General features: G+C 33.4%; 1 protein-coding gene across 2 annotated transcripts; it reads left to right on the plus strand.

Annotated features, from left to right (window-relative positions):
* On the plus strand, positions 1-27,324 carry LOC123718563 (putative fatty acyl-CoA reductase CG5065). Of its 2 annotated transcripts, none has more exons than XM_045675183.1 (8): positions 1-36; positions 18,892-19,091; positions 19,970-20,278; positions 20,553-20,748; positions 21,655-21,853; positions 23,021-23,260; positions 25,487-25,744; positions 26,550-27,324. In XM_045675183.1, exons 2-8 carry the CDS (start codon positions 18,894-18,896, stop codon positions 26,710-26,712), a joined length of 1,563 nt encoding a protein of 520 aa, XP_045531139.1. In that variant the 5' UTR covers positions 1-36; positions 18,892-18,893; the 3' UTR covers positions 26,713-27,324. The 2 variants fall into 2 exon arrangements, with proteins under 2 accessions (XP_045531139.1, XP_045531138.1); XM_045675182.1 differs by lacking the exon at positions 1-36 and adding an exon at positions 18,256-18,297.

The raw sequence follows: 27,324 nt of genomic DNA on the forward strand, positions 1-27,324 counted from the left end.
GAGCGCGCGCGCCTTTCCGCCGAAGCCTTCAACCAAGTGAGTACGACGCAAATTTTCCAAGTCTCGCATAACACTAATTTTTTGGCTTAATAACTATCCAACATTTTTTATTAATGTAAAATTACGTCTATTACTACTAATTACTATTATATCTAAAACTCAAAGAATGTTATTTTTATTGAAATAAATCGCTTGACTAAACACATTATGAAGATTAGTTCTTATAATTTTTTTTGATGATGTAGCATTAGGTTTAATTATGATTATTATATTCATATTTTTTTTACATAATTTTACCATGTAAACAAACGAAGTTGATAAACTACAATATTTTGCTTTCTTTGCCTTCTTGCGAAGTTGTTATCAATGTTTTTCTATAAAATAGCAAACAGCTAAAGCGAATCTTCGCGAAATTTATTAAGAAACATTAAAATTATTGTCGTTAATTTTTATTATATCTGTGTTTTAGAGATCGTTTTAAATAAAACAATGGAGCAGGGCAAGCTTAGAGACTAGAGCGTGCGCCTCTCCATCCTGAGAGGCGACGCACGGCATTTTGAATCACGTAATCAGACCTTAAGGGTTGTAAGTTGTAGGTTGTATACTTGAAAAATACTTTCCACAACAAATGACGTCACACGAGACTTTTATATATAGGTTTTCGATTATATTTTTTTATATAAATTTTAATATAATTTTGATTCGATGATGTGCATAAATTCCAGTACGATGTTTAGTCTCTGATTGAATGATAAATTAAAGATAAACTGACTATGAGATCGTTATTCAAATTAATATATAATTTTCAACTTATAAAGATCCAGTTCATTAAGTTCTTATTAACCTGTTGACATTAAAATGGCAGACTTCAAATTAACTTTAAAATTTGTTAAATAGAGTCTGTACCGCAAATTTGTACATTGAATTTAGAAAATAGAGCACTTCCTGTATTTGAGTTCGCTTTCCGGCGCACCGGAAAATCATATTTTTGGTTAGGTTACTTGCCTTAATAAAGTATTTATTAAAACTATCGGATAAATATGCCTAGGGTTACATTATACACTTTTATACTATTAAAATAATTATAAAATCAAATCACATTAGTAAACTTTGTTATTTAATTACGCGTCGGTAAATCACAAGATTGGCATATGACTTTCTTGTCCACGTAGCTCCATCCACATCCAATTCTTAATTATTCGGTATTGGAACATAATAAGAGATTTACAGACACCTATTAAACTATTAACGTCAAATTGTATTAGATCGGTTGATAAGTTTTTTGCACGGCATGGCTCCGTCGAACGATTTTCATCTTTATCTAGAAATAAAATTTCTTCAAATGAAATAGTTACACAAAATCACATATTGATAACATAAATTTTACTATAAGCGGCATCATTCATGTACATTTACCACCTTATAAGTCAGTTTATCAATTCCGAGTGAAGAGCGAATAACAAGTGGCGAAGAGACCTTTTACGCGCCTAAAAGTATAACGGATTTGAATTAAGTTTATAATAAATATTATCCTTTGTTGCTTTCTCGAGGCTTATAGTATTACGAAACATACGTTATTATTTGATAAAAGAAGTTTTCTTACAACGTCCAATAGCCGTCCAATATAATATGTAAGGGCTGAAAGCTCGCTACTCTAACCTCATAAGTTTAAGTTCATATTCCTGCTTCTACTTTGCTTTTACAGGTAAGCACGGTTGAAAATTCAATGTACTCTAACTTTAATTCCACTGGCTTAGCGATCGCTTTGATCCATCAATGCGTACGCATGTTCCGCTGAAAGAACCGTGAAGAGAAAACATTTTTTTGGGTAACAAAAACCACCCACACATATAGAAATGTCAGCGTATATTTAATAAAACTTCGATTTTATTGTTCATCTAGATAGATTGGAAATATTCTCAATAAAAGAAATGCTTATGAGTGATCGAATTAATATATCTATGACTAGGTATTAATGACTTGTTTAATAAAGCAACAATTATAGTTTAAAAAACTTGGAGTAAGGTGCATGCGTTCGCCAGGTAAACTTTGTCACAATTAGTTAAATATAGTAGATTAAAGGATGATTTAATTTTGTTTTACTATTTTCTATTACTTTTGGTACAGACTGGATTTAAATTCGTTAGTTCTTTTCATTATATATTAAATATCTATTTTTTTACTCTATACAGAATCTATATGTAAACAAAAACAGAGTCACTATGTCACTTTAGAATTAAAATATAACTTAAAATTACGATATATGATGCTGTGCTCATTAGATATACAAAGTATGGTAGGTATGAAGAAATATTATTTGGTAATTTAAAATATTTCATTCTCTGGATGTATCGTTGCATATGTATTCTGTTGTTAATTATAATTTTAAACTAAGCTTGGTATAGATATAATAAATATAATAAAATTTATAGATAATCCTATTTACAATATATAGCATAATATTATAAATAATTAATATTTATTGTGTATATTAAGAAACATTACAATGCAATATTTATCAAATTCAAAAATATTTATTCATTTAGGTAACACAATGTACACATAAGAACTTAAATAAAGAGAGGAGCTGTGACGACGTAAACTAAAAATTGACTTATGACAATCTTTTGAGCTGTAGTGAGGCCGGTTATTGGCTTCATCATTTCTTGAGTCTGACCCGTTCCGAATCGCAACCTATCTACGATTGGGATTATGGTCTGTTCATCCTAAACGGCCCTGTGGAAGTGATACCGACAAACTAGGACATCGGACATCGACAAGGACGAACTGTCATGCCAAAAAAGTGCAGGCCGCTTCTCGAGACGAGCCGCAATTAACGATATCATACGCCGGTATTTGCCACCGTCAACGTTACAAGTAAACTTGAGCCGACTGGTATTGCAAGAAACCAGACGTATGAGTTTGATTCCATGAACATTGAGTTAAGGGATGCAAGCTATTCAGACACGCTGACCCCTTCTCACCTATATGGAACCAACAACAGAGCTGGTGCGGCTGAAAATGCATGCAAATACTATTCGGTGTCGTGAAGAAAGAAGAAAAGAGAAGCGTTTCACACCCCAAATGGCGCAAATTCTTACTGGGCACGGTGCCTTTGCACGTTACCTGCATAGGTTTAAAATTAGGACTAGCCCAACATGTGCCTGCAGTAATGAAGAACAAACAGTGGAACATGTGCTTCTACACTGCCCTATATTCGCATCGTCCAGGAACGTATTTCGCGACGCGTAGCCCGCCATTCGCGAACTAGTGAAATTAATTAAATGTATCTTGTTTTTATTTTAGAAAAAATGTGAGATAAAAAGTCCCTGGACGCTGTGGCAGGGAAGTTGTGTTAAAAATTTAAAAAAAAATAATAGGCTCCGAATATCATTTTGTCCTATTCGATGTCGAGACCCTTGGTCCGTGGGGACCTAGCGCTATAAGGCTTTTAAGGATATAGCTAAAAGGTTTGTCAATATCACAGGAGATCGAAGAGCTGGCAGCTACCTCGAACAAAAAATTAGTCTTGCTGTTCAAATATTGTTTTATTATTGTATTATACTTTTGTATTGTCTGAATACCTAATATATACCTATATCTAATTAATAATTTATGGTAAAGTATATAATAATTCGTTAAAATAAATATTTCGTTAAGCAGTCAACTTGACAAGTAGAATTTCTAGTAATTATTATCCACCATTCTGAATATTTTGGTTGTTACCTTCGCGTTTTTTACAAAGAAGTTCAAATTACATGCTTCTAATTTAACATTAACTGCCAGTTCTCAAATCAAGGCCGTAAAACGGGCGAGAAGAATAGCAATAATCCACTTTTTTAACTGCCAAGTTTTTTATTTTACAAAATGTTTTTAAGGAGCTGCATTCATTATATCGTGTTCTATCTGACATCTTGAAGTAATTTACTATAATAAACTAACATATATAAACTATCGTTATTATAGCTATATGTTCGAGGGCGACAAGACAAACTTCCGGAGTATATGACGTAACATTAATAATAAAGCATCATTACCTTTAACCAATAATTAGTTCTCTTAATTGTCACTAACCATTGTTTTAATGTCTACCTTGGAAGATACGTTTCTTATATGATTTTTATTTTGCATTTTAAAAACGGACCATTTTTAATTTGTCTGGCACAGATCTCCGCTTTCCATTTTTAATTTCAAATTTATTCAAATTGTCTATGAGATCTTGAGACACATACTAAATGGACAAGCGTACTTCACACCGCCTAAGAGACAATGTCGTGTTACAGATGAGCTAAACTTTATTTATGATTTTATGAAAGACAATTAGTAATACAAAGTTCACTAGGTACTTTTTAAAGAAAAGAACTCAAGGTAAATAGGCGTCTGCACGCTTAAATATATCACTGGTTAAAATGAGGGGAGAGTTACTGTATCGATGGGAAGACCATTAAATGTTTGAAAGTTACGAACCCATACGCATTTCGTATTAGATTTTATTTTCTAAATTTTTTGTTATTCGTCCATTTTTCAATGCTTTTTCAAAAGCCATTCTGCTGGACGCTATTGAAAAAACATTGGTAAGCTTCAGCACGCAGGCAAATATAATAAATAAAAAGATGTAAAAACCCGACATTGTTTAATATTATAAAGACAACACATACAATATTTAGATATATTTCTATTAATAAAAAGCTTACAAATTTTATAACGATGTAAATATATACGTGCTATCTTTTTATATTAAAAATAATAATTTTGCATTGGCGCTACGACTATATGGGTCTTAGCCTCAATTTGCATCCGTTTTATTTCATAGACTGTAGCTAATTACCTTTCTCTCTGCCACATGTCGTCGATTTATGGGTTTGCACCACCGGGCATCAAACCTATGACCACAGGGATTAGAGACACACGGTGAAGCCACTGGGCCAACACTGCTTTTAATTATGTCCGTTTATTAGTATGTATTCATCAACCACTTTATTCAAATTATTCATTAAAGTTTTATACCTGCCAAAGAAAACAAATGGGAATAGAACAGTCCGTATTGCCAAGGAAAATACCTGAATCATGAGGGAAGTGCTCCTTCGGGTCGATTGCATACACTAATCGATGGGATGTGTGTGTTTGTGTGTAAGGAAGTACTCCCGCACTAAAATCAACAAGGATATGTCGGATTCACTCCAGGCACTCAGTGTATCAGATAGTGTACCACTGAAGCCTCCTCTGGTGGCTCCGATGCGATCGCATTAAAAAGGCTTTCACATACTTCTGGGACATCGACTTTAAAAACATATGGCTACTTCTCTTAATTCTAAACCTGAAGTCCCTTGGTCATCACTTATGTACAGAGCGGGTGAGAGCGAAGCCTCTTTAATAACGTTAAAGGAAACAAGCTGTAAGTATATTTACAAAAGTTAACTTGTCTCATCTAATCAGGATGTTGCTAATGATGAAATCATGCTACAGTTCACACGTTTAGAAGTCTGGGATTCGAATTTGGGTATGACAAAAATACTATGCAAACATCCGCGAACGTCACGATTCCGAAACCAATAATGAATTTTAAAAGAACTTATTGATTATTTGTCATTCTATCCATATATGTTGTTTAAATATTAGCCACCCTATAACTCATTGTTCTTATTCTTCGTAGTCTGCATTACTGAAGGTCATGCCAAACGTCGACTTGCTGTCCTTAAACTCAGCTTGTCTCGGTGCATAAGGGATGTTGACTCATAATTGTCTTTATTTGGTCTGACCACACCAGACTCCTCACTACCATTACCATCTTGTCGAGACTATTCGGTTTTATTCTGGCAATATGGACAAAGTAGCTAAACACTTGTTTGTAAACTATAGTCGACAGTGTCGTGGTGACCTTCGGTAGGTTGAGAATTGACTTATTAGTTCTTTTGCAGTCCATGGTATTCGAAACATTCTCATACATTCCTCTCCTCTGTGACCCGAAAAGTGTCTTGGCCTCCAAAAGGAGTAACTTCCGGCGCTCTGTTACATCCCTAATGTCAGGTGATAATGCTGACAAAGTCATATTAATAGTCATAAATTAGCACTAAGAATTAGCAATTAGGACGATCGTCAGTCAACAACAGTTAGTCTGCGGTGAACATTGTTAGTGAGCCTGTAGCCTGACATTACTCGACTAAAACTAATCCTTAAAATTACCTATTTCTTAAAGCTATTTTCCGGCCTAACAGTTCCCTGTTGTTGGCCCACCTTCCCGCCAATTGCTGGATTTTCCAACAACATTTAAAAATTGATCTTAATGAAATTCATATTTTTCTCAAATATATGAATTTGATTTGTTTGAATACATTAAATCCTTCGAAATATGACCTTAATATCAAGAGACTATCTTTGCGCAATATTTACACGCTTAAACGTTTCTCATGTAATTTACATAAAAATTAGCAATTGCAAAACATGTTGTACACTTGTCAACTCATATTGTTGTTTATCACACGAATAACTTTAAACTTTAAACAGGCAGAGCCCCTAATTAGACAGACAGTTGTATTTTTATATTTATTTAAAAAAGGTCTGCCAACCGCCAATTTGCTGTTGATCACATTTTTAAGAGGCAAATTTTGTATGCGGTAAATGTACTAAGTATGTATTCCTATCAAACAAGATAGCAACTAATTACAACATGGAACTGCTAAACTATGGATGGTGGATGGCAGCCAACTATATCGGAAAATGTATTGTCTGTAGGCATATCCTGGAATTGTAGAGTACAACGTATACGAAAGGGAAATATTTTTTTAAATACAATAAGGTTCTAATTTAATATGTATAATTCATATTGAATGAATAAAATCTTTTGGTTTTAGTTTAGGCCTTCAAGAAAATAGCGTATCAATTCTTTGAGAACTGGCAGTTAATGTAAAATTAGAAGCGTTTAATATGGTTTTGTTTACGTTTAAGTGTACATTGTGTTACCTATATGAATATATGATATTGATTTGATTTGTTTTAAAAAAGTCGGGCCCCCACTTGCGAGGCTTCTGGTGTAAGTGTCCATAGGCGATGGCATCATTTAGCATCAGGTAAGCCTCCTGCCTATTTGCCTTCTATTACATTAAAAAAAGTTTGTGACTCTTTTCTTAAAGATAATAAAAAGTTGGCCACGTAAAATGTAAATAACAGGGGTCTCAAACGAACGTCTACATTCACAATTCAGAGCGTTATATAAAAATGTTAGACAACTTCTCCTGTCTGAACTTCAAAACTTTCCTGGCTATAACCAAAGAACATGGTTCCAACAGGACGGAACAACGTCACACACGTACCAATACGCTTCTGCCACGCGTTCGTAAAATTTTCCCAGGCAAATTGATCTCCAAGAGAGGTGACATAAATTGGCCCCCACGCAGTCCTGATTTAACCCCTATGGATTTTTTCTTATGGGGTTATCTTAAGTCTTAAGTCCACGCCAATAAACGGACTTCTCTGACGCAATTGAAAGAAAATATCCGCCTCGAAATGGGTCACTGAGTCCACCTGCCGAGCTGTCATATGTAATTTTATTGTTTGATTAACGACACGACTTACTTTATTTTAATCGATCAAGTAAATATGAACTTTCTTTTGAGGTACCTTGTTTATGTAAACAATAAACTTATAAAAGGAATCGTTATTAGGTAAATTGAATACAATTTAATTAGAACCATTTGGCATTTTTTAGATTCTACACACTAAAGTTTATTGACAAAACTGAATGTATGTAAATTTAATTCATAACTCATATAAAACAGCACCATTATTGATGAAATGATGCGACCATCGAAAACTGCCACAGGGACCAAACATTTAGATTTAATTAAGTTTTCTATGTATCCAATTTTAATTATATAACAATAAATCGATTCATTAATTCTGTTATAATTCATTAATCACTTAATTTTTGATATTTTATATCAATAGAATAAGACTTTTGTTTGCTAAATATATATAGATTTTTTATTAGGACACGGAGGTTTCCTTTTCTGTTGGAGTTCAATATTAGCCAGCCAGGTTTGATTACACGAGCTCAGGTACCATAACCAGGCATAAAGACATTTATCAACTGGATATATATGATATACATGTACCGCAAAAAGGAAGTTCAAGGTCTTTACTAAGTCGACATTTGATGGACTTCAATAAATAATTTATCACGTAATTGTCAACCACCGTGAGAATGCTTGCAGCCGATTCATATCATGGCTAACCTGAATAACTTAAATGATAATTACTTTCGCCTAGGGCACGTGCGTAATTCCTGGTTGGGCCAATGATTTTTCCTATGTATGCTATTAACGCTTACTCGAGCAATGAGACTGGTCTGAATAATATTAATTGTATAGTTAGTTATGATATGATTTAGTCACCTGAAACTGTAAATATAAATAATTAATGTGTATGTAATTTTATCATATGACTGTCAGGCAAATTAGTAACGACATTTGTAAACAATTTAGTTGGGTGGACATAAAATAAATATAACTTAAACTGTATTAGATATGTGTCGTTATAATTAACGTAGAGCTTTAATACTAGTTACAAATAATGATTCTCTAACAATGGGCGGGGTGATATGCAAAGTAATATCTTAGTATGATGATTCAATATATGTTATTTTGCAAAATTCCGTACTCATGTCGCCTATATAGCAGCTTCTCATTATGTAGTATGACAATTAATAATAATAAAAAAATCAATAGCACTACAAACTTATTTAGGTCTGGGCTTTCTGTATCTCTTTCATGATGGTTTTTCAATTGAATAGGCAAGCCGGTTTCATCACGATGTTTTCCTTCACCGTTCGAGCTAATGTTAAATGCGCACATAGAAAGAAAATCTATCGGTGCAGCCGGGGTTCTAACCTACGACCTCAGGGATTAGAGTCGCACGCTGAAGCCACTAGGCCAATACTGCACTCTATATATAACAAACTTTACTACAGTATTCTTTGATACAGTATATCTTATAAGATATCAAGTATTATTTTATTAGTTTTCAGTCTAAACTACTATAATTTATTATAATTTATTGTTGACCTCATCTCTTGATTCTTAGACTTTCAAGGGCTTTTTGTTAACGCAATTTAAGTGCGACGTCAGTTGTTACGAAATTGGCCTCTATCGCATGATATCACCTTGTGTTAATAACAAAAACAATGAAAAGTTGTTGTGTGTGTATATTGTCTTTGATAATATTTAAAAGTTATTACGCAAAGTTTATGTGTGACTTTCAAAAATTTAAGCGTGGTCAATAGACAAAATATTACAGATAGAATTCACTGGCTATACTGCAGAGGAAAATATGGTCCCAGCGGGAACTATACGTAAAATCGAATAGTATATACAATCTTACAAGCGTAAAAATATATTCTTGAACGTAAAACTTTCAGTATTTGTAACTAAATGATTTGAATACGCGTAATAAAGTATGTAAAATGATATTATCGGACAGTCGAATTAAATTATCGATGTATATGTTATAATGTAACCCTTAACGCATTGAAGAATTAATATTATTTAAAACGGCAATTACTATTTAATTATTAATATTGCATATATGTAACAAAATACGATGAGTAAATCAGTTTCCGCCCGCGGGATTTCGTATAATTTGGCGTCGTCATATATCAGTAAATTTAAATCATAATAAACACAGCCCTTGTAAAAACTACACTATTTGTAAAATCCGTGCAAAAATATGGACTTAACTGGAAGCGCTTGAGATCTGGGTTTATCGACGTATACTTAAAATATCTTAGACAGACCGCATACAAAATACAACCGTTAGACAGAATGCTGATTAAAAAATAAGTGATGACGATTAAGAAAAGGAAACTTGAGTCGGACACGTTTTACGTAACACCAAAAATTATGAGCTCGTTCAACTACTCATACAAGGCAAAGTGGCAGGTAGAAGGAACCTGGCCGCAGACGCACGTCTTGGTTGAAAACCCTATGACCCCCTGGTTTGGTCAAAGCCCCAAGGCATTGTTTAGAAGTGCGGCAGCCAAATTGAACTAGCCATGATGCTCGCCTTCGCAAGGAGATTCAAAAATTTTAATATTACTATTTGAGGATTTTGATTAATCATTTTCATTTCTCTCTTTATTGCGATTCCTGTTGTGATACTGCTGTTCGTATGTGAGAGTTTTTTCTACAGTTCTGTTCTGCCTACAGATGTTACATTACTATAATTTAACTTCTTAAATTTAAACCACATTGGTCACTTGTACTTTTGATATCCAAGGGACTAATTATTATTCAATGTCAATATGATTAAGAAATATTAAATATACGTATATTTTTTGAGTCTTCGCCATAATATGTTTATTTCGCTTTCATGTCTATATTAACGTGAATAAGTTCAGTGCCGTCGACCTTTTAGAAAAGCTCGTAAATGGTTGGCGGTATGATAACGAATGATGAATTGCCACACTGTGAGATTTGTTCAGTTATATCGTTACATTCATTATCATGAATTTCTGATGTGTTACAGTTATTAAGGTTATTTTTTGGATTCTGATATAAAAAAAATTACGATCGATAGTGAGATACTGCTGCTGGTGGAACAGCCCCTAGCATATACAATGACACTTTAACCAGTATCGTGCCTTACACCCTGGTAAGGCAAAAAGCCTGGGTAAGATGTATATGAAACTGGTTCAATGTGTACTTTATATAGAATTCATTCTTATCTGTATAATAAATTAGTTACTTACGTTTTTAAAAGTTTCGTCTTATTTTTTCGCTTTTTTGAACAAAAGTTTTAATTGGCCTAAAATGAAAGTGGCAATGGACAGGGTACATGTGTGGGCAAATGTAGATAAAAGGTGGGTTTTAAAAACTATATATATATATACTTCATATGGAAAGTACCAACAGGAAGTAGGACAAGAGGGCACTTCCAAAAAATGGTGGATAGAAGATAAAGAAATGTCAGCAGAAAGCGAAAGGAGAAAGAAAGCCATGGTTATTTGGAAAAATCTGGAAAGCCTTTACCCATATAGGGTTACAATCAATGGTACTGAATGAAGTTAGGATCTATCTAAACTGTTTATTTGAAAAGATTGGAAAGAGCCGGCTTCATTATTATTTAAAAGTACAAAGGCTATGTTTATATAGCAATAAAATAAGTGTGTTCGACTCACAACCCGGGAATTATTGCACGCTGATAGTAAGCGGCGAAGAAACTTTAATAACTTTGACAAAATCTACGACATGCCTCGAGCACAGCAATACACTAAAGTCTTAAAGAAATTAATCAAAGAAACAGATGCCAGACCTCAGGTCTTATATAAAATGATACATTAAATAAAAAATCTATGTAACTTAAACGGTGCGCACAAGTCAAGTAAGCAGCTTATATTCCCAACATTTGCTCAAACGAAGCTCGTTTTTATGTAAAGTTAAAGGACTATTTTAGAATTTATAAAGCAATACTCGTTGAACAAGATATACTGGATACAACGCATGGAAAGTTATGGTGACCTCTGAACTTCTAAGACTGTTGAGAATATGTTTTCAAGCAATATTACATTATAGTCGGCAGACCGTGTCAGGCACAGAAAGCTGAGCTGACCGAGCTTTTTAAAAATATATAATATTTACGATATTTTAATTAAAGATATAGCCAAAACGGATTAAACAATAAAACGAATAATATGCTTGTTAAGGTGTGTAAAAATATTGGGATTGGGATTGTTGGGATATAATAGAATAAGTCGAGACTCGCGTGCTCCTTATTATAAATATACACAATACATAATTTGAGAATGACGAAAGATACACAACCTAAAATTAACATTCGTAATGACTCGTGTTAAGTCTTAAGTAACGCTTAAAAACAATTTTGATCAAAGAATGTGGTGAGCGGTGTAATTCACTAAAACTAGTTAAACTAGGTAAACGTCCATTCCAACTGCGATTTATACAGCATACTTTTTACAACTAATGTTCGAATTGTAAATCTAGTACTGTATTATAAAATAACAGTCCACTTGCACCTTCTTAATTTTATTATTATTATTGAAGATATTTAAAATACAAATCAACTGAATGTAAACTATAATATTTCAGTATCTAAAGTAGTCAGTTAAACATTTGGTTGGGTGTCTAGTTCAGGGTAGGAATACCTTTATAGGCATGCTCCACCCGCCAGTCAGCATGACTACGCGTTTTTTTACACAGAACTGGAACTGTCCGTTTGGCCATCATGCCATCTGGTATTGGTTAGTTGATTGGGGGGATCACATGTCCAGGACATGTGTCCTTTATCGCCGCTTAAATGAACACATATTAAAACGTCTTGGGAAGATGGAAGGAGGCGAGGAGATCCACTCCTTTGCTGTTACAGCTAGAGCTATGAGCTAGCGGTTTTTGTCTAGCTGTATGTAGTATGTTTGTCCATAAAGACGGAAACCAAGAGTCATATGAAGATTGTGCTAAAATTTGAATGATGATAATTAATAATAATAAGCTGCTACAACCCTAAATGGTACTTGACGGGACTCTTTGATTTTATTTAAGAGACAAGTACGTCATCGATGTTTAGGTCCAAGGAATGTCGGTTTCATCACGATATTTTCCTCTCTATGTTAGATGCGCACAGCCGAAGATCGTACCTACGACCTCAGGGATGAGAGTCGTAGGCTGAAGGTAGGCTAACATGTCACCTACTTGTTTAAGATTGTAGTTTTCAGTGCATTTATCCTGTATTGGATATGTAAAATAATTTCTTATGATTGTTCTAAAAACAATTCCTTAACAAGTTATCTATCTTTTGTAAAACATTAATTTGCATAATATTCTATTGAGCTGTCATATAATATGTAATATACACGTACGTAATCTATAATGAGTTTTTGAGCAAAAAGTAAAGACGGCAATACAGTTTATAGGTCAATATAATAATCAGATAAGGACATGTTTTTGTAGTCTGTGATCACGCTTATGGCACAGAGAATATAAGTTACGAAAGCAATAGTTGTTATTGGAATAAATAGCGGTCTTTATAACGGCGTCGCTTGTCGATTTTGGAATATTCTAGAAAAGAATACATATAAGCCTGAGGTGATTAATAAAAAAGCGAAAGCAATCATCACACAATTGAAGACAAAATGTGCCCTTAAGTTTGTTCTACACTCATAAATTGTAATACAATATTCTTGTTTCCGATAATGTCCAAAGAGGTCGACTGCAATTATATTGAAGTGTCACAGAGATGAATAAACCCTTAAATAAGCCTAGTTAGTTGTTGTTAGCGTCGCAACCCCACTATTCCTAATTTTATGTTAGTTATAAGCTTATATTTTAAAAGATTAAAGTCATTTGACACCCGGTTTCCAACAAAGTGTTTCATATAACATATATTTGAAAATATTTACAACAACCGCCACCGAACTTAACCAATTTTACTTACAGATATATGTTGCTATATTAAACAGATGCTTTATTGTATGATTTTACCATTATACTAAAAATATTTTAATTAATTTATACGTAAACAAAATCAAATCTGGAAATCTACTCAATTGAAAATTCTTGATTAAAAATTGGTTCGACCAACATTATTAAGTTTTATTGGACTGCTCCAGAACTAAAGGTCAATAGCACTGACAAAACGGATGAATCATTACAGCGTCTCGATGTTATTTTACCTGCTTTGGGTAATGCGATGTTGCCAAAATTTAATCTGACTGTGTCCAATATGCGCAATATATATATGGAATTAAAACCTAATTTATTTATTAGTTCTTAAAAAACATACCTGCTTAGGTACAAATAAATTAATTTTACGAATTTTACACACATACACATCAATTACAACTAGGCATATACAAAGTAATCCTACAGATAACACAAAAACCAATAACTAACCTTAAAATATGATAACTAAAATATATATTTAAAAGGAGTTCCTTGAGGCAAGGTTCCGAAGATACTGGCAGCTTACTTGAATAGCTAGACTTATTCATTGACCGAGGTAGCTGCCAGCTCTCCGATCTCCTGTGATGTCGACTAACCTTTTTGTTATTTCCTTAAAAAGCCTTTTTGTGCTAGGGCCTCACGGACCATTTGTAGCCTAGACCTATAATTGCATGATTTAGGGTTTTGAGCCGCTTCACAAGCCGCGCCAGCTCTGTTGTTGTTCCATGTAGATGGGAAGGGGCCAGCGTGTCTAAACAGGTTGCATCTCATACCAGCCCGGCCCATCTTGCATACCGTCCGGTCTCTTGCCATCGTGTCATGAAATTCGGAGACGGTTCAGTTGCCATCCTCATGCGTATCCACGGCCAAAAGCCTAGCACGCGTCGAACCTGTACATCAGTGAATTGAAACTGCTCTGTGAGTTTAAAGAAAATGGATAATTTTGACCTGGGCCTGCAATTAAGAAAGCGTTTATAGATTCTTCCAAGGCAGCAATCTCAAAGTTTGAAGTGGATGCCCTTAAAATTTTACTTATGATATATTTTGCGTGCATTTCGAAATGAAATCGAAACAGCAAGACAGCCAGAATCTTTATATATACAATTAAGAAGCCCCCTTATACATTGTATGTATAAGTTATTCACTTCCCAAATAAATAAACGAAGAAAATTTTATCAGCAAATTTTTGCTTTTAAATTAAAAAACACAACAACTCATAAAAAATCATGATAACTTAAACATTATAAAGATAATATTATATGTTCATTATCATCGAATGGTTCAAGGCATTTGACATTCATTATTGTGCAGAATATAATTATAATATAGTCATAACAATAGACAGCAAAAAAGATATATTACATATACGACTTAGTTCGCTTAGTAGGTCGTAGGTTCAATCCTTTGCATCAATGGGCTTACTGTCTAAAAAGGACATCGCGAGGATACCGGCGTGCCTTAGACCTTTGATCTCTGATCTGATCATGATGATACAGAAAACTGAAAACCTAAAAGGTTACAGTGCCACAGATTTATAATATTCCATTTTTGTTTGTAATTTCAAAAATACATTTAATTTTTTGCTTTAAGATGTTGAAAAATTAATTCGTTTCTGAAATAAATTTTAACCGAGTTTTGTTTTGTGGAATACATTGGCTTGTTCTGCATTTAAGCTGCTTTGTGTTGTTATTGTGAATAATTATTTAATAAATTTATCCTTTATTTGCCTTTAAGTGTCACATAATATTATGATGGATGACTTAAAATAACCACACAAGCAGCCATGTCAAACTGGCATTGAAAATTTATTTTTGCATTAGTATTAAACCTAAAATAATTTGTGTGTATCTTTTTTTAGAAATATATGAATATTTTTTTTAATTATTTCATAACTTCACTAATCCAATATTAATTACATATATTCAAATAAATTATTTAATTGCATGATACGACTTTTTTCAACACTAAACAAACTAAATTCCTCTCGCAACTCTTTCAAAAATTATATCGTTAAGTCATGTCACTAGATCAAACCAATTTAAGCTTCTGTTACATACAAATGTTGTATTATAGTTAAGTAAGTAATTAATCTTGGAAAAATTAAGTCAACATATACATTTTTCATCCTTCCTTTCATTATTATAAAATACAATATTTTTGCATTGTTAATTTAATAATTTAACAAATCTATAAAACGCTTTTGGACTAAGACCGAATCAAATATAGAATATCTTTGGTAACTAAAACAACTGGGTTTTAAAAAGATCTCAAACTTTGCGAAAACATTAACAAAAAAACTTTGACGTTACTCCAACGAAACAAGAAATTAATTATGCATTTATTTCTTAATTATTCAAGAAATTAAGTTATGTTTAATTGTTGTTCATTACCAGCGCGGCGCTCGCGCGAATGTAGGTCAAAATCTCGTCTAGTTCCAAATTTTTCCAGAAGCTTAAGTAACGGAGACTAGCTATAATCACACCGACCTCTCACTTAAAATGCTCAGCAATATCTTTTATGACGCAACCGTACCCATGGCATAGCTGGACACACTTTTTAACGGACAGTAAAAAATATATTTTTTTAGCTATGTAATTGTACCTAAACTTCGGTTACGTATATATCTATATATACTAGTTATGTGTATTTATTAAAAACTTACAATATATATCTGATTGCGTTTATGTAGAATGATAATTAAATTTATGTATTATTTATTAGTAGCGACATTTTTGTAGCGTTGTAAATAATATATTAAAATATGTAGTAGTATCAGTTGAATTTAATGTTAATATGATTATTAAACTGTTTGTTACATTGTGTTTACAGTGAGTTGAAAAGAGATCATCATCAGATCAGATCTGATTCTCAGATCATCGTAAGGCTTTTGATTGTTGTCCCAAAGGGCATTGTACAAATAGTCCAACGTATGACGCTACATTTAGACGGAGTCGTAAGCTTTTTAATTACTTTAAATGTATTGTATTAAAAAATATTAATTACTAATTTATAAACAATTGTTTTTCTGTCTCTTCCATTTTAGAAATATTTATATCTCTATATATTATTTGTAATTACAACCGCGGCAGGTATTCTTTGTCTAAAGATTATAGAGCCTTAATCCCTTTAAGCCTAACCAAATCATAAATCAATAGCTACGTATCAAATAACAAAACCTACTATTGAGATAGTCATGATATATATGTGATTAACTTGGTCCATTATAGCTCTCTTACCAATAAACAATGCTTATATTAGAAACTTTCACCCTCAACATCAAAAAAATTAAAAACCCATTTAAATTTTCTTACAAAGTAATTTTCTCAGAGATCCATTACATTTTATGTACGTCTAATTAAAGATAACTAAAGTAATCTTAAACTTAACGAATAAAACTAATCCGCTCTTGGTCTTTCATTGAGGTTCTAAATTGTTTTAATTTCAAAATATGTTGTTTTCAATGGCAAAATGTCAAAATTTGATTTATCTGTGAAAACAAATATTTAGATATTGTGTAATTTGTAAAGGGGTGAGTTGAATATCAATAAATATTAAAACAAATAAGAAAGTTCTCGAAAGTTGACTTGTAGTACAAGAACTAAATTCAAGCTTCGATATTTAAATCTTTTTAGTTTTTAGTGGTACTCATGACTCGTAACGGAGTCATGGACGGTCAAACATGGGTGATCACGTGCTTTCAACTAAGTTATTTCAAATGCATTAAAGGCACCATCAAACTGCGCGTCAAGTGATAATTATATATTTTTTTTAATTTTCTAGTCCTCCAAATTAGATATTTATATTATGTTTAGAATTACAGACTTATTATAACATAAACAAGTTTACAACATATACATTATACAACCAAAAAGTAAATAAATATTAAAGAAACACATTTACATACATAATTGCTAATAGAACAGTTTTTTTTATATACATGTATTATGTATGTATTAGTATGTTCCCATTATAGCGACAGGATTTCGGGTTCAGGATATTAGAAAAAAATCCCCCAGAACAACCTTTTTAACAAATAGGGAATGGCGCTAGTGATAAACACTAGCGGCATTCTCTCAATTCATATTTTTAAAATATTTAATTTTAGGATAACGACAACGGTTATAGTACCAAACATTAAAAGATTAAATTTAATTAAATATCGAAGAGTAACCTAAACTTATAATATTGTATGTCACGTAAGAAAAAAAATACAACACTTTCGTCTTAAATACAGATAAGTAAGACACGCACGCATTCACTATAACGCACATGTAGCTACACATACAGGCTACATTCATGACCGTTTAAAATTGTTATTGTGTTTCATTTCCATAATTTTTTTCCTAAATTACCTTTCGTGGAAGCTTTGTTAGAACTGTCTTTAACGTGCCAGCCTTTCGATTTTTATTTTGTACTCGTAGTACCGTATAACAATTATCTTCGAACAAGTCTTTGCTTTAAAAAGCTATTACTGCCCAATGTAATATATCGATAACAGTACCTTTTTTAACTTGTTTATTATACGTAGAACGTACGAGAAAAGGCAACAAACCCGCTGTTATAATCGCCAAGTTTTTGGTTGTATAATTATTGTAAGCATCTCCCGTAACATTTTGGAGTACTTATCATAATAGAATTAAAGTTGGTCGTCAATCCTCTTTCAGGTAGTGAATATAGACAGAGGAAGAATACATATTCTATAGGCGTTGATTAGCGATACTGATTCCGACGTTTTCGTATGCAAGTTCAATGTTTTTATTTCAATACCCGTAGGGCTGATGTCGCAACTTGGAATCGTGCAGAACATAAAATCATAATTGAGATCGGTATCGCTATTGGAAGTTACAGAGTAAGGGCCCAAGTTTGCCATCAAAGATTCAGTCTTTTGGCCTTATAAAATAATATTGTAAAGTTTTGCTGTTCGTTTGTTTTAGCAGTTTCGTTTGTTTAACAGTTTGTTCTCCCCCAATAAAGTTAATTATGTATGTATTAAGCCGGTGCATAGTAAGATTTTTTTTAATTATTCTTGTATATCACAAAAATGTCGCATATCTCGGATACATGTTGCGTCATCATCGATACGACTACTTACAGCTCATAATGATGGGCAAAATCAAGGCAATAGACGGGCTGATAAAAGGGAAGTATTGTGGTTGTGGAACCTTATGGAGTGGATTGGATTCAGGGACTGTTTAGACTAGCGCAGGATCCCCGGCAATTCAAATTGTTTAGCCAACCTTTAGTAGAAGAAGATATCACAGTAAAAGATACCCACCAACTCGATCGACACTGATCGATAGACTGTATATTATCATAGTCTAAATTTACCTTAACATTAAAAAAATTGCGTCTATAAAGAAATCAGAAAAACAAATGTGATCCTGGTGGCTTTCCTCGAGATTTAACATTTTTTTCAGGTTTTAACAGGTTTTCTCAATTTCAGGCATGTCCGCTGGAATGTCAATAAATGATTACTACAGGGGCAAGGGTGTCCTACTAACGGGTGGTTCTGGTTTTATGGGCAAAGTGTTAGTTGAGAAACTCCTGTACAGTGTTCCCGACATTGGCAACATTTATATTCTCATGCGTCCGAAGAGGGGAAAGTCTGTCTATCAACGACTAGAGGAACTGCAACGATTACCTGTGAGTTCTGGTGCCTAATTTAATATAAATAATTAGAATCTATTAAATACTACAAACTATGCAGGGATACAATATAATGCGTAGACATTGTTAGAACCGATATGCAGTTGACTTCGAAGACGACTTGTGAGGCTAAGACATTCCATTTCCTTGCCATATAAACATATCACATATATACATATACAAAACACCTATTGGCTCGACCTGACCAGAGCTGGGTTAAGAATCGTAGCCTAGTCAGGGTTCCCACCAAAATCAATATAGTTTGTCTAAAATACTCTTTATCCACGTCCAATTTACTGAACTAAATATAATAAAATTTCGAAAAGCAGGTAAAAGTAATCATTGTGAAGGGATGTAATCATTCCGCTTGGCAAGCAGAAACGTTATTGAAAATTCACCTACCAGTGAAAGGGTCCGTTTACTTCAACTGCCGCCTCATAAACCCACTTCAGAGTCTAACCTCTTGTAACCTAAAACTTTTTGCTTCTTAAAAATACAGTTTTTACGGTGTAAATGAAAATAATATCTACATATAACTAATTGTTCAATTTTTTAAGTGGGGACGAAATTACAGCAGACGGCCCTCTTATCTCTTTGAATCATGCTTTATAAAATTAAATTATTTTAATTGTCATGATTTACGCTATCGAAATAAAGGCAAATCCGTCCGTGGTTGGCTGGAAATCTTGAGCAGTTACGTTTGCAAGGTCAAAAAAAGGTTAAAATTTGCGTACTCCCTCAAATGCCGACTTCGGAATCATTGGTACAATGGGTGTCCATGTCCTAGTAATTATTTACCTGTTACAGTTGACATAGTCCATTGTAAAAGAATTCAATTCAGGTATAGTGGATAACGAAACTTCATGTGTTTTCAGCTCTTTGACCGCATCAGGAATGAACGTCCATCGGCTTTCAAGAAGATTAAGGTCCTACAAGGCGATGTATTGTTCGAGAACTTCGGTCTGTCTGATATGGATGTAGAGAAATTGTCTGAAGAAATATCTTTGGTATTCCATTTTGCCGCAACTCTCAGACTGGAGGCGCCACTAAAAGACAACGTCAACATGAACACATGCGGGACCCAAAGGACCCTTAATGTCGCGAAAAGACTTAAAAAATTAGAAGTGTTTGTTCATCTTTCGACAGCTTTCTGCTACCCGGATTACAAAATTCTCGAGGAAAAGGTTAGTTTGAAGATGGTTTCCTAGAATTAGAGTTATACATTCCACAACTGAATAATTATACTGACACTTCGACACTCAAAATTCTTCAGGTAGTCAATACAATACGTCTTTAGGCTTTGGCTTCCCTCGTGGCATTAGGTTTAGAAGATCGATTACCAACTAGCCAGTACAGTTACAATTTACCTCTAAAAATATGCTATTCACCAACAAGGACCCATCTTCTTTTCTGATATGATGAATAGACAGACTAAGGAAGTTCTATTTCTTATTCCAGATACATCCGCCTACAGTGTTGCCATCAGATATAATGCGGCTTATAGAATGGTTGGACGACAAGCAGCTAGCCCTACTTACGCCGTCGTTGCTGGGAGCACATCCTAACTGTTATACCTATTCCAAGAGATTAGCTGAATCCATAGTTGCAAATGCATTTGAAACAATGCCCGTAGTCATTGCTCGCCCTAGTATAGGTATGACGTAAATGAGTTGGAGAGTAGTTTGGATAATTTTCCTTCAGAGGTCACGAACAAAACCTAAAATCAATTTCTATAGCTTTCACAGTAGAATAGTGATAAGCGCTCCAAAGGCATGTGTTGAGTTTAAATGAGAGCACAGGCTACATCCAAGCGTGTATTGGCTTGGATATCGACTTAAAATGAGATTCCTATACATTGCAGTTTAGTAAATAAAAAGTTTTCAAAACCCATTTTTTATATGGATATTTTAAAAAAAAACTCTTTGTTTGAAGCTGGATAACAACTAACTTCAATAGTTTAAAACATTAGCTGATATCTAACATAAAATTAAGGATAGTAGACGCTACCAAAAACTAATTTCGCTCTTCTAAGGGTAATAAATCTAAGTGACATTTGGTTTGCGCTTCTAATTATTCACGAAAATATATATTATATATAACTTAAGTAATGTAAGGATACATAACTACTGTCAGAGATTATTTCCTTTGTACTGTAAGCTATAAGTCGCCAGTAGCGTGCAAGGTACTTTGCGATGAGCCGAGTCACGTGAAAGCGTGAATAATTTGTAGAAGAGGTATTGAACTTTCCTAAGAAATGGAAAGACCTTATATTTATTTGTGACACAAGTCAATAACAAAACATTCCATAGCTATTTGAGGCTTTTGTACGAATATGAGTAATAACATAAATGAAAAAATAAATAGACCAGTCGATGCTATTAAAACTTCTACACAATATAATATATAAACAATAAAAAGGGCCAAGTATATATTGCCGCTACAAGAGAGACAGTATGGGTCTTTGGATTTATTCATAATTTTTCTTGATAGCTTTTGTATAAGATAAGCAGATTTTGCTGTCAAAGCATTTCACAGAATAATATATCCAACCTTATTCCAGTTTGTCCTGCTTTATCGGAGCCACTTCCCGGATGGGTGGATAATCTAAATGGCCCAGTAGGACTCATGCTGGGTGCTGGGAAAGGCGCGATCCGAAGTATGCTCTGCGATGGATCCCTTTTCGCTCAAGTAATCCCTGTGGATACGGCGATAAATGCAATCATAGCGATTGGTATGATTGAAGGACTACGGAAGGAGAAGTACGATAATTATCATTTATATTTTTTGTATTTTAGCTAAAAAAATTGCGGCCTCAATTGTAATATACACCTAAATCTTCAAAAGCTCCCACAAATTTGGGATTTTATTTTATTTGTCAGGATTTATACGTTGTTGCATATAGAGCAGTATAGTTGAGTCAATAAAGCGTGCATCTAAAGTATCTTATATCAACTAAACGCCAATGATGAATAGAACATACTTGAATCAGTTATCATAAAAATAGAAATATCTGGGTCTTACAATAAATACATATTTAAAGTGGAACTTTCATATATCACACATAATTACCAAACTAAAATCCCTTATAGGCAGATTTTGGTCAATATCAAAATGTATTCCGCAATCGGTACGTCATTTAATTTATAATTGTTTAGTCAAGCCCCATTTCATATATTTAATTGAAATATGGGGTACACCATGCAAAAAAATAATTTCAAACTTACAAACACTACAAAATAAATTAATAAAGGCACTGTTTAGATAATTTTTAACACAGACTAACAAAATTTACCAAGACACCAAAATTATGACGTTTAAAGAATTGTATGTTTACAGCACTTGTATCTTAATTAGAAAAAAATTAAATGGCGCTCTCCATAGTGGCTTATCATTTAAAAAGATCAAGGACACAACCACACGCAACATTCGTTAAGCGAGTTTGCTTATCTTGCCGAAGCCGCGCACAAATTATTTGAAGAGGTTGATTGGGAATGAGGATGTGCAACTGTTTAATCAGTTGCCATCTAAAATTCGCAATATTAGCGTGTTTGACAGATTCACCCTTGAATTAAAAGCCATTAAAAATGCATGTCAGAGTGAATGTAGTGGACTAAAATTAGGACGTGTATATCGCTCGTTTCTCATGTAAATAAAACATAATTTTGATATGAGAAATAAAGTTCTTTAAACATAAAAAGCTTGAATAAAAATACCTTTAAGTTATAAGTTTTCTTGTGAGCTTTTTACACAATTTATTTACATACACTTGTGGATGTAAGAACGAATAGAAGATGTAAGGTAGTAATGAAGATGTAAGGTAGTAATGAAGATGTAAGGACAATAAAAAAAACATTCTCGACCTCGTTTGAGAATTTGTATTCTCCTCGAGACGCATCACGTGTTTTTATTCATTAAAATATTTTCAGGTCAGATGTAATACCAATCTATAACATTAATACTGGACACCAAAAGCCAACCACCTGGGGCGATGTTTTAAAGATAGGAAAGGACTACGGCCGAAAGTTCCCTCTAGCGTGGCCTCTCTGGTACCCAAATGGTGACATAACGACAAACTATGCGTTACACGAATTCAAGAGGATATTTTACCACTTACTTCCTGCATATTGCATAGACTTTTTGCTGTTGATCACTGGACAAAAACGATTGTATGTATAGTTCATTAATTATATGAGTTACAGATTCGATTCGGAATAAGAGTATATCGTGGCATTTGGCATTATTGAATTCATCTGGTCGTAGCTTTTGCCAATAAAGAAACAAATCCACCGATAAATGAAAGTTTTGTAGATTTTTTTTAGAACAGCGGGAAAACGGGCAGGGGGCTCGCCTGATGAGTGATACCGCCGCCCATGGACACTCTCAATGCCAGAGGGTTCGCGAGTGCGTTGCCGGCCTTTTATGAATTGGAACGCTCTTTTCTTGAAGAACCCTAAGTCGAATTGGTTCGGAAATACTTCAGTGGGCAGCAGTACTTGCGGTCAATAAACATGAGTTGAAATGAATTAAAATAAACAATAAACATAAATAAATTTGTCATGCTTAATAAATTTAACGTGTCTTTATGAAAAAAATGTTTGTTATAATTAATCTCTTCCGTTTCTCACTAACCGGGAGTCTAGCTTACATAGTTACAGAAGGGGTCTCACATATAGAGGTCAAAAACACACATTTGGTTTGAATTAAATAAGACCCACGAAATTTAAGAATGAGTCATAAGTATCAAAAGTTAAATGCGTCTGTCGCAAGTATCAATCTCACTTATAGAGGTTCACGCGTGAAAAACGACTTATAGATGGCAAAATCGTCATTTTCATTTCATCCGTCGATGAGGACGGACTCGATTAACGCTTATTAGTAGAGTTTTCTCGTTTACCCAAATGTCACTTTCTCAGGTTTGAGTGTATATAAACGAGCGGATTCATAAAAATATATGTTTATTTTGAAATATAAAACACAGGTATAACTTATTTCACGTCATTAAATTTGAATCGCAGACTCATCGGCAAAGATGAGGGTGTAGGCCGAGAGAAAAAGCCGGCGTAAAAAACTCTCGGTACTCTTTTAAAATAGCAAATCACTATACAAAATGGCAAACATCACTTACTGTAAAACAAATATCACAAATTTATTAGAAGTAGCCTGTGTAGCACAAGTTCCAGGCCCTTTAATCAACTAGATAATCGTTAACTTTATAGTTAGCCTTTTTACACAGCATTTCTTAAATTTCTTAAATTCATTAAATTTACTAAAAGTGATAAAAGGGCCTCTGGGATTTTACTTAAGAAAATTATACCTTTTTACAAAAAATAATTACAATTAATTAAGAATTATAATGAGATAGTCTAGTATGTGGAAATTGTAGGCTGGATTTGTTCCGAGTATTAACATTATGCGTATGTTCTATTATAGTAAATTTATCACTATTTTTGTATAAATACATAATATTTTCATAAATATATTGCGAGAGAAAGGTGAGTATATAATTTCCTTGAATTTATTTCTCAGCGATTTTCTACATTTTAAATTATAGATTCAAAATCAAACTCAAAATTTCTTTACTCATATATGTAAACAAGTATACTTATGAACGTCAAAAGAAGTGAAATTAATAGTAAATTTACATTTACTACCAGTTCGCAAGTCAAGATTGCACGATTAGCTCTCTTCTGCAGGATGAAAATAATTTCTACACCAGCAGCATGACCCCATAATAATAACCCATAAGTCATTAAGCTGTGAAAGTAACTAAAATAAACATGTCTAGCTGTATCGACACCAGTTAGTGAGCGAATCTTTTTGACCGCGTAAGCTGCAGTAACTAAAGTCTCTTCGTCAATCCGTTAATATAAGGGAATCACTGAAGTTTTGAATCCATAGTGATTCCAAGAAATACAGTTGTATCATCCAGATACAATTCCTCATCATTTATAATTGGTCTAGAATCCATATCCCCTTGTATTTTTACACAAATTTTAATGCATTTTTGCATTAATGGACAATCGAAGAGAGAGCATTGTTCATGTCGTCATGACTCAATAATCAATATTGTAGCGTGTTCATCTCAAGGTGCTACGGTTACCCGCTGTCGCGTTTTGATTCAACGGAGATACGGTCCATCCTATTAATTTATTGCAATATAATTACACTGAATGAAATGACCCTTACAATGAAGTATATACAAAAAGGCGTAAATAACTATAAATGAATCCCTCTGTGACACGAATTTTAGACTAGGCGCTATTATTTCTGCTAATTAACTTTTAAAAATCAGTATACAAGTATTTATTTCACGATCCTTAAAAGCCCAACAGGTGGTATCCACTCCGATAGGACGCATCTTCCGCCTAAATTAATTTTTGATCCCTTTTCAGTATGCTCCGAGTCCAAGAAAGGATAAGCCAAGGTCTACAAGTACTACAATATTTCACAATGAGGCCATGGACCTTCCCATGCCCGAATTTTGATGCGATTGAGTCGAAACTTCATGGCAACGACAAAACAACCTTTAGTACCGACCTTAGCAATGTTGAGAAAGAGAAATACATCCAGAATTGTGTGGAAGGCGGTCGTTTGTATTGTTTGAAGGAGGATCCCACTAAAATACATTTGAATAAAATGTATCATAATTTGTAAGTAAACTTAACCGTATTTTTGTTGTATATAATTTAAAATTGATGACTTTGTGATGACCTTTGTCTCGTTTTATGGTAAGAGGAAAGAAGAGAGTAAGTGATGTATGGTCATTTTAGATAGATATCAATATTATGTGGTTTTATTCATTCATATTGGGGGTATCTCAACTTATACAAAAACAAATGTGTTCCGTAATAAAGTAAATGCATATATATTGTTTTAAATAAGAACTTCGATGTTTCTTTACTCTTTACAACAAATTCTTCTTCCAATTATAACAGCATACTCGATTTGAAACACTCCTGACTTTGCTTAAGTGAGTGGGTGTTTGTGTGAGTGTGACAAAATAGTAAGTGTGTGGGTGTAAGCAAGTGTGTGCGTCCATGTAAGTGAAATAGTGAGCGTATGAATAAATACATGTTACGTCTCTCCAACTCTGCGTAAGGTGTATTCAGGAGCCGTTCTTCTTTTGTTTGTTTTAGTTTAAAGTTGCAAGTACATTTAAGAGTATAAATAAGATCTAAGATTATATAAATAAAAGTGTGGCAGTAACAATAACAATTGGTTTAAACTAATATTTCTCTTACAATAATACGTTTTACTAACACTCTTATCTAGGAGTACTTTTTTCAGTTTTAAAATAAAACATAAATCCTCGGAGATCCATAATATATTTAGTTCTCAGTTTTTCACACCACCAACAACATTGCTCTCCGCATTTACAGATGTTTTATTATCACATTTTAAGAAATACTTCTTTCAAATTTTAACTTATGTATGTATTATATTGTATATTTTCAGCCTCTACGTTTTGGATTGGATAGTGAAGATTCTCTTTTCGTTACTGATTTTCTCGTTTTTGGCAAAATGGTTCGAGCCTGTCAAAGATGTGTTGAGCTTGGGGGAACCTGTAGTAAAACTTTTACCATTCTTGGGGCCTGCAGTATTTGATAAATCATCATAGTATAACCTGCTACCCTGTAAAACCAATTTACGTTAATATAACTCAATAATCCGCGGGGTTTTTATTAGACAGCATGATATCGTTATTGACGATACCGGGTAATCCTGCAGGTTGGTGGTCAGTTGACAAATGAAACGTTCGTGTTGCTTGTTTGTTGGCGATAGTTTTTATCGTTCCCTTTTCCAGAAGTGTATTTGACCATTATAAACTGAATGTTGTTGATGTTAATTGAAGGTATTTTTTTATTAATTCAGTACTTTAATGTAGACCTACAACTGCGGGAGTTTACATTTCTCCTTTAATTCTTAAATCCTTGCCTTATATTATCTGACTGTTTATAAAGCGCGAAGGCGGAATCCCATTCCAAATGCCTTTATTTTTGTCTATATATAAATTACACAGTAATAGTAACAGTAAACTATTTAAGATATTTTATCACAACCAAAAGTATATATGCGGGTTTTCGCTATATTTTAAAAACCAGTGTAAACGGTGCTATTTTTTGTATAGGTTTGTAGTAAACGCTTAGAAATAATCAGTATACATAATTACATTCTGTAATAAACTCAAAAACCTCATTTAGGTCATACTGCTTTTCTAGATTTTACAAGA

Source organism: Pieris brassicae, chromosome Z (assembly GCF_905147105.1).
Source record: "Pieris brassicae chromosome Z, ilPieBrab1.1, whole genome shotgun sequence".
NCBI lineage: Eukaryota > Metazoa > Arthropoda > Insecta > Lepidoptera > Pieridae > Pieris > Pieris brassicae.

Coding starts and splice junctions, on each gene's coding strand:
- LOC123718563 (XM_045675183.1), top strand. CDS start 18,894: ATGTCCGCTGGAATGTCAATAAATGATTACTACAGGGGCAAGGGTGTC. Junction 20,279..20,552: donor ACAAAATTCTCGAGGAAAAG/GTTAGTTTGAAG, acceptor TTCTTATTCCAG/ATACATCCGCCTACAGTGTT. Junction 20,749..21,654: donor CATTGCTCGCCCTAGTATAG/GTATGACGTAAA, acceptor ACCTTATTCCAG/TTTGTCCTGCTTTATCGGAG.